This window comes from Rhamphochromis sp. 'chilingali' (genome assembly GCF_963969265.1).
Source record: "Rhamphochromis sp. 'chilingali' genome assembly, chromosome: 8".
NCBI lineage: Eukaryota > Metazoa > Chordata > Actinopteri > Cichliformes > Cichlidae > Rhamphochromis > Rhamphochromis sp. 'chilingali'.
In genome coordinates this window covers 20,620,515-20,637,805 of record NC_137935.1, presented here as the reverse complement: position 1 = coordinate 20,637,805, position 17,291 = coordinate 20,620,515, and the positions used below count along the sequence as shown (strand labels likewise).

General features: G+C 38.4%; 1 protein-coding gene across 1 annotated transcript in view; it reads right to left on the bottom strand.

Annotated features, from left to right (window-relative positions):
• Window positions 1-2,603: 2,603 nt before the first annotated feature.
• LOC308401624 (cGMP-inhibited 3',5'-cyclic phosphodiesterase 3A-like) overlaps window positions 2,604-17,291 on the bottom strand; it is a 71,267-nt gene continuing 56,579 nt past the window's right edge. The window contains exons 10-15 of the mRNA XM_080889906.1: window positions 16,445-16,552; window positions 15,633-15,832; window positions 14,461-14,664; window positions 13,602-13,763; window positions 9,819-10,068; window positions 2,604-9,094 (exon numbers count right to left, since the gene is read on the bottom strand). Of these exons, the coding sequence (XP_080746032.1) occupies window positions 8,781-9,094; window positions 9,819-10,068; window positions 13,602-13,763; window positions 14,461-14,664; window positions 15,633-15,832; window positions 16,445-16,552 (1,238 nt within the window). The 3' untranslated portion in view covers window positions 2,604-8,780. The remainder of the gene's footprint in view (window positions 9,095-9,818; window positions 10,069-13,601; window positions 13,764-14,460; window positions 14,665-15,632; window positions 15,833-16,444; window positions 16,553-17,291) is intronic.

Below are 17,291 nucleotides of genomic sequence, written 5' to 3'. Positions count from 1 at the left end.
GTTACATTTTCAACACTGACATTTAAAGGAAAGCACCTACAGCAATCCAGTTTTCTTTTTTTACTATCTAACGTTGTAATTTTACACAGTCCCCACAGTAACTGGAGTGAGGTTCCTTTATCGTCTCTGTGTCTTTACGAGAGCTTTATAATTACTTTGGAGGCTCTGTAAACTAAGGTGTTTTTGCATTTATCAGCTTGCGGTAAACACCCACTTATAATGAGAACCGAAAGGTCAAAATGCAGCAAAAGATTTCAGATTTAGTCCGTGTAGAAGTGATCATAGTGAGATAAATTAAAGATGACATAGGGAATGCGAACGGTCTGAACTGGCTTACTATGAACTAATGGTGGCGTGTGAGCGATGGTCCCTCCTTCTGATTCACTACACTTGATTCCTGGGCATAGTCATTATCCACAGGAGTCACAAAGTCGGATTTAAGAAGGTCAGGGATTATGGGAAGAAGGAACAAATGAAAGGGAATAAGTAGGGATTTTTGATAGGTGTGGAGATGGAGAGATGGTGGGAGGGAAGAAGAGATTATGAGAGAGGACAGAATGACCAGAACTGACTGAGAGTGAAAAGGGGGGGGGGGGGGGGGGGGGGGGAGGAAGTGATGGGGAAAAGAGCAAGCGTCTCCCTGGAGAGTGTACATGTATTCCTTGCAGAATACAGAATGAAAACTGAGAGAAAAATGTAGGGCACTGGCTTGTGCATAAACCATCTGACTGAAACGTAGCACATCATAAAGATCAAGGGCAAAACTTGTCCTATATTTTCAGTTCACAGAGCAAATGGTAGAAAAGATGTGCCATGATATTTAATACACTCACCAGTAAATTCCAAAGGCTGACATAAAATCAATCTGACAAAGACCACCTCAAGAGAAAGGCAGCTTTAGTGAAAACAAGATTAATAAACACATTTCAATCTGTACTAGAGAGGAGATGCAGCTGATTTATTTGACTGTCTACATCAGAATTAGTAAATACTAATAACTTTTAAAAAATTCCATTAATTTGACAAAAAGGTTTAGAATTATAGAATTATTCAGAGAGCTATATGTCTAAAGGACTTTTAAGAACGTAAGGACTGAGTTGGTACTCATTTAAAACAACAAAAACATGACATCACTAGTAAGATTAAACCCAGTTTCATGTGTTGTGAGCATCCAAGGTGTGTGCATCCAGTAGGGGGGCCCAGACTAGCCCCCATGCTACCCAAGCCTACCTCGAATATGAGCGAGAGTCATACAGTATAACTGAAGCCATACTGGCTCAGACGTTGACCACAGGGTAGTGAACAGGGTGAGTGACTCAGGATGGATCCTGGACTGACGTGTGCGATCTCTGTCCAGAACAGTGCAGAAGACATTTTGTTCCATATTGGCATGATGAAATCACACAGTTGGTGCAAACTTGCTGGCTGCACATCCACGATGTGAATCCTTTGTTCCACCATATCCCACAGTTGCTCTATTGGATTGAAATCTGGTGACCGTGGAGGACATTTCAATACAATGAACTGGTTGTCATGTTCAAGAGACCAGTTTGAAATGATTTGAGCTTTATGACATGATATCTTATACTGCTGGAAGCCTCCATCCGAAGAGTAGTAGTAGTGGGTAGTCATAAAGGGATGGACATGGTCAGCAGCAATGCACAGGTAGACTCTGGCACTAACGATGCTCAGTTGGTACTAAGGAGCCCAAAGCGTGCCAAGAAAACATTCTCTACACTATTGCACCAACACTAGCTTGAACCATCGATACAAGGCAGCTGTTCATGTAGTTTATGCAAATTCTGACTCTGTCATTCAAATATTTCAGCAGAAAGTGAGACTCAGGCACCATTTTCCCACTCATCTGTTGTCCAATTTCTTCATAGGTCTGTACAAATTGTAGCCTCAGTTTCCTGTTCTTAGCTGACAGGAATGGCATTCGGTGTGGTCTTCTGCTGCTGTAGCCTATCTGCCTCAAGGTTCAGTGTGCTGTGCATTCACAGATGCTCTTCTGCACACCTTGGTTGAAGCAAGTGGTTATCGGAATTATTGTTGCCTTCCTGTCAGCTCCAACTTTTCTGGCTATTTTCGTCTGACCTCTGACTTCAGCAAGACATTTTGACCCAGAGGACTGCCGCTCACTGGATAAATCCCAGCAGATCAGCAGTTTCTGAAACAATCAGAAGAGCCTGTCTGGCACCAATAACCATGTCGCATTCAAATTCAGATAAATAACATTTCTTCCCCATTTTGATGCTCGATTTGAACATCAGGAAGTTTTCTTGACAATGTCTGCATGCCTTAATGCACTGAGTTTCTGTCATATAATCGATCTTTGCGCTCACAAGCAGTCGAACATGTATTCTTAATAAAGTGGCCGGTGACTGTACATTCTAAAGTGTAATTATAAATTCAAATTTCTGTCATGCAGAAAACACATTACCATAATAAAACATATCTGTGTATTTCTTTAAAGAGCGAGTCCTGTGAGTTTTTGGAGAAATGACCAAAGAAAGACACACACGTGAAGCATTTATAAATGTTATTATTCAACAATATTCACATTACAACAACAACACTGCTCTGCTAGTGACAGGTTTTAATAATCCCAATATATTGTATAGTTATTTTGTAATACATTATCAAGAGGCACTTCCAGTAAGTCTGGCAATAGAGGAGCTACAGTATTGTGTCTAAATTCCAAAACAGTAAAAATAAATATTTTTCTAAAAGTTTTTTTTTGTCATAATATACTTTTGAATCTGTACAGTATATATTTTTTATACAAAGTCAAACAATATCTTGAAATAAAATGTCAAATTTCACTTAAATATTGGTGAATCACACATTTTCTTCATCCTGTTGGTATTGCTACATGTGTTTAAGTGCAAGATACTAAAGAGAAGGAAAGAATTGAATCTGTGAAGTGCCTGCTATAGTAGATAAAAACATACCAGTCTCCTTTATCGTGCTTAAAGTTGTGAAAAAAAGACTTTTGGTTTCCTTTCTGACGAAAGAGGAAAACTAACGAATATAGCATTCAAACAATGTCTACATACATATATGTGAAAATGGCACAGGAGCATGTTCCCCTTTGAAATTGGCCAAAACAACAAACAATACAAAAAGAAAAGTTTTTTTTTTGGTTCAAATAAGAAAAGAAAAAAACAAGTACAAGAGCTTCAGTCTACGAACAGAACAGTAGGCCGGTTACATTGCTACTGGTGCCTGTTGACATGGCAGTGAAAGAATAACAGGCAGTTAACGTGCACGTCACCGTGAGCGGTGGTGATGCCAGATGGATACCAATAATTCTTGAATTCATTTTTATCTTCACAGAACAAAATATATATGCATATTCAGATACCCTCACCAGTATTGGAATAACACTGACCAAAAACATGCTCCTTTTAGGGCTTGTTTCTGTGCAAATCACAAAAAAACGCATCGTTCAAAAAGTTTCTTTGGTTTGCACAAGCTCATCCAGTGTTTGGCAATCTCCCCCTCAACATTTAAAGGAAACTGGCTCATGCTGGCTCTTATAAAGTGAAATAACTGGGTAGTTTGTGACCCTGCAGTTTTCTTGTTTGTTTCTCTCTTTTTTTATAACTAATATTTCTAATATTGTTTTTTTTTTTCAATTAAGAGAAAATAAGAGTTATGACTGCCATGTGATTGCCTGGTACAAATCACTGACCAGTGCTGCTGTGATGACAAAGAACAAAAAGCTGACAGATGTGACATTTTTTGTGTTAGTAAAGAATTTTTTACTCAGATTCTTCAGCTAACCATGTCGCTAGCTTTCCATGTATCGGCCTATTTACTCCAAATCAGCTATAGTGTATACTTTAAATTACACAATGCAGCCGTATTTCACAAAACAGGCTTTCTTTGGTTTCCTGTTAGTTATGCAAAACGTTTTAAAAGTTATCTATTACGTCTCAGTTAACATTAGGTCTTCATGAAGTTTTCTTGACATAATGCAAAGCTCGATTTAAATTACATGATGGATTCAACAATATTAAAACATTAGCAAAAATAACTGTTTTTCTCACTTGAATGCGTTGTCAACCTCGAGTAAATTTCTAGCATGTGCTAACAGATTTTTCTTCTTTAATTATTGTGCATATATGAAACAAAACCAACGGCTGCCTTGAAATGCAGGAAAGACTCAAATCTAAAACTGTAAAGCGTACATTTAAATGAAGCTTAAGTTAGTTCAATAAGGAAGATCTGTATTCACCCATCTGCCTGCTTTTCCTGGGTGTTCGGCTGCTTTTCTCTTCACACGTCTACCCCTTTCGCACGCTGTCATTCTCAATCCTGACATCATTACACTAGTCCAATCATCTTCTCGCCTGCCTTCTTTGAGCCAATCAGCCTGCACTTAGAATGGTTTAAATCTGTGCTCTCCGTCATTCTACCTTTCAGACTGTCTGTCCTGCGTACCACCTCCTTCCCATCTCCACCTCAGCCACTTCAGTCAGAGCTCTATTCAAGCCTCAGTCTTCACTGCCACCACCAGCATCTAGACGCCGGTGGGTCCTGTCCTAAATCCTTGCACTGCTAGGATTCCATTCTGCCATGATGGCTCATCGGAGTCAAACACATTAACTCCTCTTTCTCAATAAATTATGTTCAGTTCTTCCGAGTGATCTGTCCTTATTGAAATATGGTTAGCAACGATTAAAGAATATGATTTGTAGTGAGAAGCTAAAACACGTGACCCTTGAAACCTTGACCGGTTCATCATTCATCTCTAGTTAAAACCCTAAAATGTTACACAGCAACACGCTGCAGCGTTCTTGGATTATTGAAATGAATATGATAATAAACTAAATAACAACTTGAAACGATATCACAGCTTTGACTTAAGTCTCTTTGAAGTGTCCAAAGGGTAAATTTCTCTTTTGACTGATCTGTTAAGTTTCAAATTTCTGATAAATGAAAACAAAGTAAAGAGATCTGAAACAGTCTACAAAACCCCCAAACACAGGTGGAGAATGGGACCATACAGGTGTGAAACATGAAATATCCAATGTAGTAGAGTTCACATTAGATTATACGTGAGGTACTGATATACTCTATAGTGCATCAGGTATTTACAGCGCATGGCGCTCATGCTCATTCACGTGTACGACAGGAGGCTTGCAGCTTCTTGCAGTGAGGTGGGTCGATGTTTTTTTAAAACTCAAGTTTAAAAGCTTGCAAACCTAAATAATGTCTTGATCTACAGTTGTGTTGCTCTGTTGTGTATCAGCTGGTGTGTACAGGTCATTTTTATCTGCTATAAGCGAACCTATCAGAACAAGCCAATGCAAAGAAAGGCTAGTGGAAGACGACTGGTCCAGGAAGTGACACGTAAAGCCAAGAGCGGATTGCCGCACATGCTACAAATATGCAAATATGACTAGTGCTGCAGTTTTTGCTACCAAACAAATCACATATCGATTTGCTTTTACTTTTTCTTCCTTTTTCTTTTAATTGTCAAATTTTAAAAAAAAAAGATTTTTAGTCAGGGACTTTTGTGTGATTGACATCAATGCTGAAGGTAATTCTGCTTTGATTTGTGTTTTTGCTAAATATAATTTATTAATGAAAACCTAATTAAGTTTTTCCCTCTTTGAGTTTGAGTGATAGCAACTGTAAATAAAAAAGACTTCAAACACCAAGGGGCTTTCAACTTGAACTGAAACATGAACAAAAAGCCCAGGATTTAGTTAGTGCAGGCCTTTTTTTTCATAGTATTAAAAAAGAAGCTGTGGTACTGCACTCCTTTGTAAGTACAGGGTATAAGCAGTAAAGGGAATTATGCTGCACTGTTTAGCCCTCCTTTGCACAATGGACATTTTGATAACAGTGCAATGGATACAGCTGCAGATTTACACAGTATTACCAGAGTATTAGCAAAACTCTAATTGAGTTAAGAAATTGGGTTACAATAGGACAAGTAAAGGTAGCCAGTAAAAATAAGCAAACAAGCCTGTTTGATGGATTTCTTAGTGACTGAGATCCAGTGTTTAACATCTAACTGCATAAAGTGTACACTTACTGAAAAGTGTAATGCTGCTTTTTATATTTCTGTCACAGTTTTCTTTTTAGGTTTAATTTCAGCGCTGCTGTTTTCATTGTAAATGTTTCCGCCCTGTTAATGCTCTCCTCTAATCCCTGTCTAATCACTTCAGGTACAAGTAGAATTGCCAAGCCAAAGCTAGCCTGTCACGCGTGACGTCTGTGGCTTCAAATTGTTTACACTCTTTGAGGGATTTGAAATTGTTGCGTTATGAAATAATAAAATCTGTCAAACTGCTACAGAGATTTACCACAGAAGCAGAAAATCCATTGCTACAGGTCAACAATGCTGTACTGCCTCTTCGATATCTCTACCTTGATCCTACCTCAAGTGTCAGGCAGGTTCCCAAAAAAAGTCTTGTCAAAATGAATGCATCCATTTTTTATTTTGCAAATATGATAAAAGAAAAACAACTGTCCATTACAACTCACTGCATGAAGAAACTAAGTAACCTAAATTCTTGAGATCTGAATCCACAAAGAGCCCCTGTTGCTTTTCTGACGTCAGATCAGATACACTACACTGCATATCCCTGTAATACGGTTTGGAGAATTGGAGAAGTGGATCATCACATGATTTTGAATCCAACTGAACTGGCTCATCTTCAAAGACTTACACCAGAAAGAATCAGCTGAACTGTGACAAAGATCTGAGACCCCTCTGACCTCTCATGAGCAGCTCCAAGTCCAGCTGAAAGGATTCTTCCATTAATAAGCCTCATTACCGAGGCTGTTCTTTTTTTTCACACATTTTCTTCCATTACAGCAAATATGAATGTCCAAGGACATCAAAGACGAGCGCAAACAGTGACATTAATAAAAGAGTGAAGAGAAATAGTCTCTCAAAAAATAGTAGGTAAACTACATCATTCAATAAATAGATAGTAAATATCATATATTTGTGTACATGTGGTTAATTATTAAGCTGGATTCAGAAATGTAAGGGGCTTACTGTTTCCACTATAACTTTCTTTGGCTTTTTATGGAAGTGAAACAACTAGTTCTTTAAAGTTATTTTAACAGCTTTTTCTATGTATCATTAAAAGTCACTCCAAAACACAGATAGGCTTCATGGTGCTGATATTTCTAAACTCTTTCCAAAGGTTTTTTGGCTCGAGAGGTCAAAGTTCACGCTATCATATCTTTTGTTTACATGAGGCAATTTTAAGCAACTGTAGATGTACATCACTGACTCTTGGCTCGTTAACTGCTTTTGCATTCATGTGGACAGAAACATTTTAAGGGTGTTTTATCAGATTTATTTACTTAGAACAACAAAAGAAAACCCCTGTTTGAAAGAATACCCCTATGCGTGTGGACCCGGTCATACGCTTCCATGTATAGTTTTTTTGTGGGCGCACAGCACCTCCTGCATGGCAATAAGCCTCACAGTGTTGAAATGTCTTATTAACGTAAATCTTCTTGGGTAATTTGGAGCTGTGACTCAGCTCTGGCCTAGTCCACTATGGCGGATTACTGCACTTTCTGAAACATTTGGCCTACATACCAGCCTAGAAGTTACACTGGAGAGAAACAGAATCTCTTCTCTTTAACAAATCCCTTAAAGATTGATCCAAGTTGAGAGGTCCCATAAATGTGGGCACAGATTATATGTGCTTGCAATATGAAAACACCTTATATTACCGACTGGTTTCTTTCTTGAGAGTTAGCTGTAGTGTGATTAATATTAATGTGCATTAGGTGTTGCACAAAGAGAACCACACTCTGCTGGGGACGCACTGAAGTGACAAAAAAGGCAGAAGCAGTGACAATTAAAAGGACAAGAACACTAGAGGTCCTTTTTTTGTTTCTTGATCTCTAAGGGTTTCTGCCTTCCTGAGTTATGCAGACTGGAAACGTGTAGGTGCGCTGAACCAATTATAACAAAAGAAAGGGAGAAATGATTGCTGACTAACATTGTTTGACAAGAACAAAACATTGCTTTGTATGTTTTTCCTTGAATGAGAATAAAGCTTTTGGTGCAACAGAGTTCTTTGTTAAACTTCCTATCTGTTCTGAGCATGGAGTGTGTTTCTGCTATAGCACTGTGTGTGTCTGTGTGAAGTGTGTGTACACAATGCATGACCACTGGCTCTTTTTTTCAATCTCCTCCTGAAATTCACGTGGCAGAGGCTCAGTGGACACGGCTTTTCCGCTGGCTTTCATCCCATTGTGTTCACGGAGAAGGGGCCTGGTGCACATCCTCGAGCAGCTGCGTGGCTCCAAAGTGTGCTGATAGCATGGGAACTAAAGACAGGAGTGTGTGTGTGGGAGGGGGGGGGGAGCGGGGTGACAGTGTATTACTCACTGGTGGAGTGAAGATGTGAATCAGCGTGGTTGGCCCATAGTGCAAGATGAGCAGTCTGGGTGCCAAATCCAAACTAAAACAAACAGCAAAACAAACAAATGCACTCCATCTTGATTACTCAGTCTGAGTTTTTCTCTATTTTCCCTCATTTGTCGCTTCATCTTCTTGCTCATCTCACATCTCTCTCCTCGTCAGATGCACTGGGTACGAGTTTATCCCTGTCCTCAACCCTGTTTTTGTTAGGCACATTTTACCCAAAACATCCTCTACAGTGTTGTGTCAAAGTGATGTGCTGGCTACCATATAAAGAGTTTAGTTAGGAAAGAAAAACAAAAAAACCCAAAAACGTTTTGGACAACGTTCAGATTCCTGGTTTAAGAGGAGGTCAGAGTTCATCATTTCACTCAGGTTCTTCCTCTTTTTCTCCTGAAGTGTCCAATTGTGGAAAGATCTCCTCTTCCTCTATAGCTGGCACCTCTTCCCTTTCATTAAGGCCATCAGTCAACTCCTCTTTGCTTGCCTGCTCCTCCTCTTCCTCGTGAATGGCTGTTATTGGATCGGTGGGCTTGCCAATGCAGTTTGGATTCTCTTCCTGAGCCTCCTCCTGGGCTTCTGCAGCAAGCACTCTTTTCCACATTTCATGGTTTTCCAAAAGATGCTGTGTGATCTGGCAAAACACTTTCCTCCTGCTCACCTTTTTGGCTTCTTGCCGCTCTGTCAGACAGAAAACCAACAGTTAGAGAAGATTCTGGGATTGAAAAAGAGTAGAAATAGAAGATTTTCGGGAAACATGCTCATTTGCTCTCTTGCAGAGAGCTACAAGATAGGAATCATATTCATTTTACACATGCGTTACGAGAAAGGCATGAAACAGGAAAACAGTGAGTCTGCACCTTTACAGTGAGATAATTAACATATATATATATATACACACATATATTATTTTTGTGCTAAAAGCAAAATTTAAGAGTACTGTGGTTTCCTTGTTTGTTTTTTTTATTTTTACTTACAGGAATAAAGGGAGCGTGACGCACGTAACTACTGTAAAAAGAGAAACTAACATTGCACTTGCAGGGGGATGATGAAATGAGCATCATATATATGAAAATCAAAAGAACTGGAATTTCAAATAATAAATTATAGATGCTGATGATAACTGTTGCACTTGTTGTTGCAAGAAAGCAAATGATAACTATTTATCCCATTAGGAATATGTGTAGTAATTAATAGTGTTCTCAACTATTAATACTGTGTGTCTTTTTTGCATCTATCACAGCAGCAGAAACTAGCTGCATTAAATGTCGATAAATGAGTCAAAAATAATGACAGAAAGTCTATCCTGGAACATGTCCTCCCATGCAGTGAATACTCACAGGAACGATTCAGCGACATACGTTAGGTATTCCCTACAACATGAATAATCAAGAGACTGACATACGCGAGGTGTCAGAACTTGTTGACGCATCCTCATCTGCCATATCCTCATCCTCCTCTTCTGTATCTTGTCCTTCCTGGTCTCCCTCAGATTCATCAACCCAGTGTCCCGGCATAAGAGCAGCTGAGTCGTAGGAGGAGCACAGTGGTCCCACGATGTGAGTAATGAATGATTCCTGCAGTTTAGCTAACTGTGGAGCAGACCTGTCCATGAACGGGCTGATGGGAAGGCCCAGGGATGATTCTTCATCGCCCTGGCAGAGTACAAATATGAAAACGTAAGAATAACAGGAATTATTAAATATAAATGATGTGTCTTGCACTCTCTCCTTCAAGAGCTGTACATTTTTAAAGATGGCAGAGAATAAGGGCTTTTACACAGCATAAACTAATTTCTGTATTAAAATAAATCAATATATGAATTAAACACGATATCACTCAAAGGTAAACACAGCTATGCATCTAGTCTTCTGTATAACTCAAGTGGCAAGCACAGAAACTTCCAGATATGCTGCCTCTGGGCACAGTCTCTTGAAAGTAGGTCAAGAAGACTACAAATAGAAAAACATCAGTTCAAACTATGGCCGATCTGTATGTATCAGTCATCCAAATGAGGCTGCCTGCAGAAATTTTCCAGAGTAATGGTGACTGTGATCTTTATATTTGTAACCACATGGTCACCACCAGTAAATGCAGACACAAATCTAATTATCTTTGCTGTGTATGTATAGATTGGGTGCACGACTCCGCATCAGATAAACTGTAATTATGATTTGTTTAAGTATTTATCTATGTAACAGTCGTATACTGTAAATGGAGGCCACATAAAGAAAACCAAAGCGGAGTCATATCTGCCCCAAATCGTGTGGTTTGTGTTGGATTACCCACGACCACACAGCTTGTATTGTATTTTAATACATCGTGACAGTCCTGTACTGTGCTTTTATGTTTGTTATATGATGTTAGAGCTTTCAAAGCTATTCACCGGGAGGACAGAGGGCCAAGAGCTCCAATTGCTATGGAAACCAGAAACCTGGATGGCGTCAGTGCACTGCACTAGTGGTTGTGTGTGAAAAGTGTGTGTGTGTGTGTATTTATAGACACGGCACAATCAAACAGAGAAACTTTGTTTTAAGTGAGTATTTTTAAAGTGTAGAATATTAAATTGGTGCATTGCAGTGCATGATGAAAATTCACGCATGTTTGTGTGTGTGTGTGTGTGCGTTTATATCTGCGCTGACTCTGATGTCACAGAGAGCCTCGTTCCACTTGTGATCTTCCTCAGTGCGACTGTGAATGAGTGCTGTCAAAGGATGGCACATTTAGGTCATGCGCCTCTATGAAAGCAAAGCATGCGCATACGCTCTGTCCCTCGCCACCCTGTCTCTCACCCCCAACCCCCATCCCCCCGGGATGCTGTCACTCAAAGGACTTACATAATCCATAAAGTTTTTTAAGACAACTGAGCCAAAGCTTCCAGAGGAACACCAGAATGCTAAGCAGCAGACATGAGAGGCATGTCGCTTTCCTCGGGAATCAGCAATGTTCAGATTAGAGGTTTCTTGCTGCTGAACACTGGTTTGATATCCTTTCTCTGAGTTTTCCCTTCATTAAAAAGGATTAAATAGATAATACACATTCTGATGCTAAGTTTGGTGGCTGTCAAAGCAACCTTGTGATAACAAGCTTCTGTCCCAGCCTGTATGTCTAACATAAAGACCTGATTTGAGAGGAATTTATATTGTGGGTACCGCTGAGAAATAAATAAAGTTTTCAAATTAGTGCTATGCTGTCTACAAAATCCTTGCTTGTTATCTTTATGGTCTTGTGAGTTTATAGCAGGATTTGTTGCCAGGCATCCATCTACAGCGGCTGTAATAAATACATGAGCTAATAGGTAAATGTTTTCAATATTCAGTTATTGTCAGAGGGAACATGTGGCTACACATTTATACCTTAGAGAAATGTTCTAGGGGCAAGAAATGAAATGCCTTTCATGCATACTGGAAGTTTTTAAAGGTTTAGTTCATTGTGTCTGTTTCTTAGCTTTAATTTCCAATTTCCTGTCACCTCTGTAATGTCACTCTCCCAGTTTCCTTTATTCCCTGCCTCATTGTCTTGCTACTTTGTGTAGTCAAGAGACTTTTCCTCTTTTCTCGTCTTTTCCGTCCCCCTGCCTGTGACCTGGACAGCAATCTCATTACATGACTGTCTCAGTTCCTAAAATGAATTTGAAGGACAGAGGATTGAGGAGACAGAAAGCTTGCCAGAGCAGATGTAACGAAGGATCAACAGGTGTATCCTTTGTGTGGAAGTGTTGTTACCTCTGTGCTAAACTGCTGAAATACACAAACCACATTGGGAGGAGGGATCTACAAATAAGTTATTTTAGGAACTGTTCAGTTCACTACTTGTGTATTTGTTTGATAAAAGAAAAAGGTATGATATCTTGACACAATGTCAATTTATTTGAAAGATGGCCTCAATAATAAAGTTGTGAAGCACACTGTTATGCTTGAATGACATCTGAAATAATGAAACACAGCAGTAGTTGGTCTGCACCAAAACAATTTAGGATGCCGCCATGCCAAACATCATATTTACTTGACATTGTTTTAAAAATCCGACTCCAAAGCCAGGATGTCTCATTTAGTTAAATGCCTGTTTCCTTGACTGACTCCCCGTGTCTCTTACTCGCCTCCTCTACTCACATGTCTGGCAGAAGGGCTAAGACGTTAAGAGGATTCAAAGAAAGGAATGAAGAATGTACTTAGAAAGAAATTAGGAATCTGGAAGGTTTCCGGGAATTCTTAGTGTTTGTTGTGTTTTCTGTCTTGCCTTGTTTTCTTCTGTGTGAACTCTGACCTCTGTTTTTAGATTATTTTTTTTTTACTCTTTTTTGCCCACTGGATTTATTTGTCATGTTGACTGACTCCTGTGAATGTTCTGTGTTTGGATTTTCCTTCACTGAAAATCACATTGTGTTTATCACTGATAAGGCTGTAGATGAGAACATTTTTGGTTAACTCTCACAAGATATTGTTTGATATTGACAGGATTCGTTAGTAAAACAGTGACATCAAACACAATAAGTATTGTTTTTGTATAGAAAGTTAGCTTGAATTACAATTAATAACTCCTAATCCCTGAATGTAAAATAGTTTTAACTTGTCATAGCTTTATAATTTTTCATGTGACTGAAATATGGAAATAATACTGAGATATTTATCATACATAAACTATGTTAGTAATCTATTACAAAAAAATGACCTCATATCTCTCATTAATGATCTAATAAACGTTCTGCAACAGCCACTCCTAACAGGACTTTGGTTTATTTACAAATGATGACAGTGAAAACACTACTAGAGGCGCTCCTGTGCATCACAGCACTTCCTGTATTTCAAAGTTTTTTGTATAACTATTTGGTTTTTGGCATCTGGCAATTGCTTGTACTTTGGCACACAAGTTAGGCTTTAGCAAAATATCCAGTCTGATCACACTGGATTTTAGGTAGAGTTTTATTGTGTTAAACCATTACTGATATATAAGTAATAAATGGTTGATTTTATTAAGTTGTTTTTTTTTGTTTAAATTTAAAGATTTGGGCAAGTGTAGAGTTAAAGAAAGAATATTTTGGTATAATTCTTTTTGAAATAATTCTTGTGTTTTTTTGTGTTTTGTTAGTTTTATGTGAAATGCTGAACATTTAGAAAGCAGTTATTTTTAAGGGAACACTTAACAAAACTGCGCTCTGAATATATTGGAGACATTTTCATGAACATACCTGTTCATAGAACTCATTGACGATCCCCTCTGTCCATTGTAGGTGCAGCTCCTTACACTTCAGTGGCCCGTTGACATCAGCGAGCTTGATGCACATCTGGCACACTAGCAATCGATCATTCTCATTGGTCCAATCAATACAAGACACTCCTTCATCCCCTACCTAAGGAATTAGAAAGATGTTTTTGTCAAAAACAAAAACAGAGCTTATAGATTAGTTGTAGAAAGGTTTATAGACCTTGCATTTAAGACAATGTGAAAAAAAGACATTCTCTGTTACTTCAGAAAGAGACCTTTACAGAAAAAAAATGAAAAGAGCCTGCAGTAAATGTTTATTATCTCTTTCAAGGAGGTTATGATTTTGGTAGTGTTTGCATGTGTGTATCACTCTTTCTGTCTATATACATGATAGCTCAAAATTTTTGAATGATTTCTAATAAAACTTTGTAGGCGTGTAGATTATTGTGACGTTAACAATCCATTAGAATTTGGATTATAAAGGTCTTCAAGGTAAAATTTAATAAGTTGTTGGTGGAAAACGTGTATTGTCAATATATAGAAAGTACCATTTAAGGATTTACAATGTGTCACGTTTGACCTCTGAGCTCTTCTTCAAGGTCAGATAAGGTCAAAGTTTCATAAAAAGTCTCGTTAAAATGTTTATCGTTAAAACTGTGCTTTAAATTCTGCGTCTTGTTTGTATTGGCAACATTTAGAAATTTGAACTGTTAAATGGGGATTCTAAATATCACATCATAGTTTGCATTCAAATATCAAGTCGAGTCAGTAACAGCATTGTAATTACAGACGAATGATGGATGGTCATGTTTTATACTGTTTATGTAGCTTATTTGATTTACCTTGGCATTAAACTCTGCGAGGAAGTCAAAGTGCTTTTTGAGGTCAGTGGCCAGGATAGCTTCAATGACTAGGAAGCGGAAGCGCTTGAACTCGACGTGTTCAAGGTTAACCAGGAAGTTATACTCAGATCGAGACATAAAGAGGTTCCAAGCTGCAGCTGCGTGATGGTTTTCCAAGACTGACCTGTCGTTGTAAAGAAGAGCCTAAAATGGAGAAGGAGAAACTTAAATTAATATTTCATATCTGTCAATGAATGAATCTTCCCAGTTTAGTAATGAGTCGCTTACTAAACCATGTTTAATATTACATGTTAGGTTTTAAGGTAGGATTTGGTACACCAAAATCTAAAAATAAAAATAACTCATACATGAATCAAAACTTTGACAAGAATCCGTTTTTTTGTTGATGCTAATTCTGGCTTTCTTTTTTTACCATAATGTTGCCTAAAACCTGCAGTATCTGCATTGCCTCAGTCTCAACTGTAAACTGCTTAGACTAACAACTTAATCTGCTTTTGGCTGTATGTTGATGTTTGTATTTGGTTCATTTAAAGCTCTTTAACAACAGTACTCATGTCTGAGCATTATGTACGTTTATATTCACACCATTTACGCTCTTGTAACAACATTTGATAACAGGATAAGCGGCTTCATTCATATTAATTATAAGCAAAACAAGCAGATTTTAGCTCAAAGCGCAGTTAATGTGACAGCTTACATTACTCCTTATCTCATCATAATTACATCTGAACCGTTATAAAGGTTTACACTGCTCATAATAAACAAATACTGGTAATATGCTGCCTATCATCTCTCTGGAGCATTTCATAAACATAAACTTAATGAAAAGACGTCTTACTGACATTCAGTTTTGTGAGCTTATCTACCTTAAAACATTAATTACTATCACATAACTAATAATTCAGTCAGTTAGTATTCTAAGATCAGTATAGTTGCTGAAGGGACTTGGTTAATGAATATCCACACAACAACTTGATGTGGACAACGCTCAGGGCGACCTTATTGATGACATTTCACTACTCCATTCCCAGTTTTAGCTTCCCAGTAAATGAACTTTCCCATCCGTCAGTCTTATTGATCACTATCCAGCCATCACTACGGCTCCTCCCTCAAGCCTTCCAGGTCACAAACATTTTCCTGTATTTATTTACCTGTGGTGCACTGGTAGCTACTAGAAAGGCATTGGTTCTTCCAGGGTGGTCATAGTCATGCATGGCAGCAGCTACATAAAGGGCCATGAGCTCCAGGGCAGGGATAAGACCAGCCAGGCAGCCATAGCCTTCCTGCAGCACAGGGTTCATTTTGGACACCAGGAATCCTGTGGCACCAGGTGTAATGCCGTTCTGTGAGTCTACATCCAAAGAGACAACACAGGCAAACTATCAGTGACTCTGACCTCTGATCGCTCCTCTCAAATGTTGCCTGCAAGTCTACTTCATTCTGCAGGACATGCCAGCATTATCACTAACTTTTAGTATCTTGCCATTGACCAAACAGGAGGAAAAAATAATTTTAAAAAATTACTTTCAATAAAAATAAATATGGGAATATCTGGGTAATTTTGCTATCACACTGCACTTGTGATGCCGTCCAAAACTTGTAAACAAGCATGAATAAAAATTGAGGACGACATCTAGTTAAGTTGTGAGCATTAGCTCTGGTTCAGGACCCATGAGAACGACTAAATGTATGTCCTAATTATTCAGCTTGGTCCCTCGTGACAGAAGTTATTAATGCATAAATAACAAAATTGTCAGCTTAATTTTCAATCTATGCACTTTGATCCTCTGACTGAATATCTGTCCTGTACAGTCTAGGTACAGTTATGAGTGTCTTAAGCTTTACGATTTACACCAACGTGGAAACAGGCTTGCTAGAGTCTGGCAGACGGGAATTAAAATTATGATTTTTTTTTTTGCATGAAATATCAGGAAGATTAATGTATGCGTAGGAGACAGCGCACCAGTGTGTACTCCGTTCTCAGTCAGCAGGGTGGGCAGTCCTGGCACAGGCTGAGTGGTGAGGTACCAGACAGCATGCAGCACGTCTGTAGCATGGATCCGGTTGTGATCTGAGGAGAGTAAAATGAAGTGCTGATTCACAACAGTGTGGGTGGTAAGAGCGTAGTGGAAAAGTCCCAGCTTGACTAGTTTTAAATACCCTCAATCACGGTGGTCACCTCATTGGGCCTCAATGCAAGCAGTGTCCTTTTAAAATATATTGGCGATATAATATGTAAAGTTGGTATACATATAAGTATACTGTATACTATGGATTACTACTGCATCAGTGCATGGCTGATGAAGCGACTTCTCTCGTTTTTACAGAAAAACAATGTTACAATCCATGGAAGACATGGAGATGTAACATAAAAATCCATATAAAATAAACACTTATTAATTGATTGATTTGATTAATTAAGTTTCACTGGAAGGTTTTTTAATAAGAACACAACTTGTAAACATGTTGGGTCACAGTCTTTCGCATAATGAATGAAGTGCTATGAGTAAATCTGCCAATTCAAACAATGGCTTAAAATCTGGGTCACAAATAGACAACAAGACTGATATAGTTTGATTAACGTCACATATGTATGAGATGGATATTGATGCCTCTAAGTAGGCTTTATCCATAGTATTCCCAAACATGTAAAAATATTCCCTCTTGATGTACCCTGTGGAGGCTTTGAGAGAAAGGCTAAAATCTATTTGTATTTGATTAGGAGCTATTTTACAATATATTCCTTCAAATAATCTGTCACACTATAAATTCAAGCTCGTGTCATCACATTTTCAGTATATATTTGCACA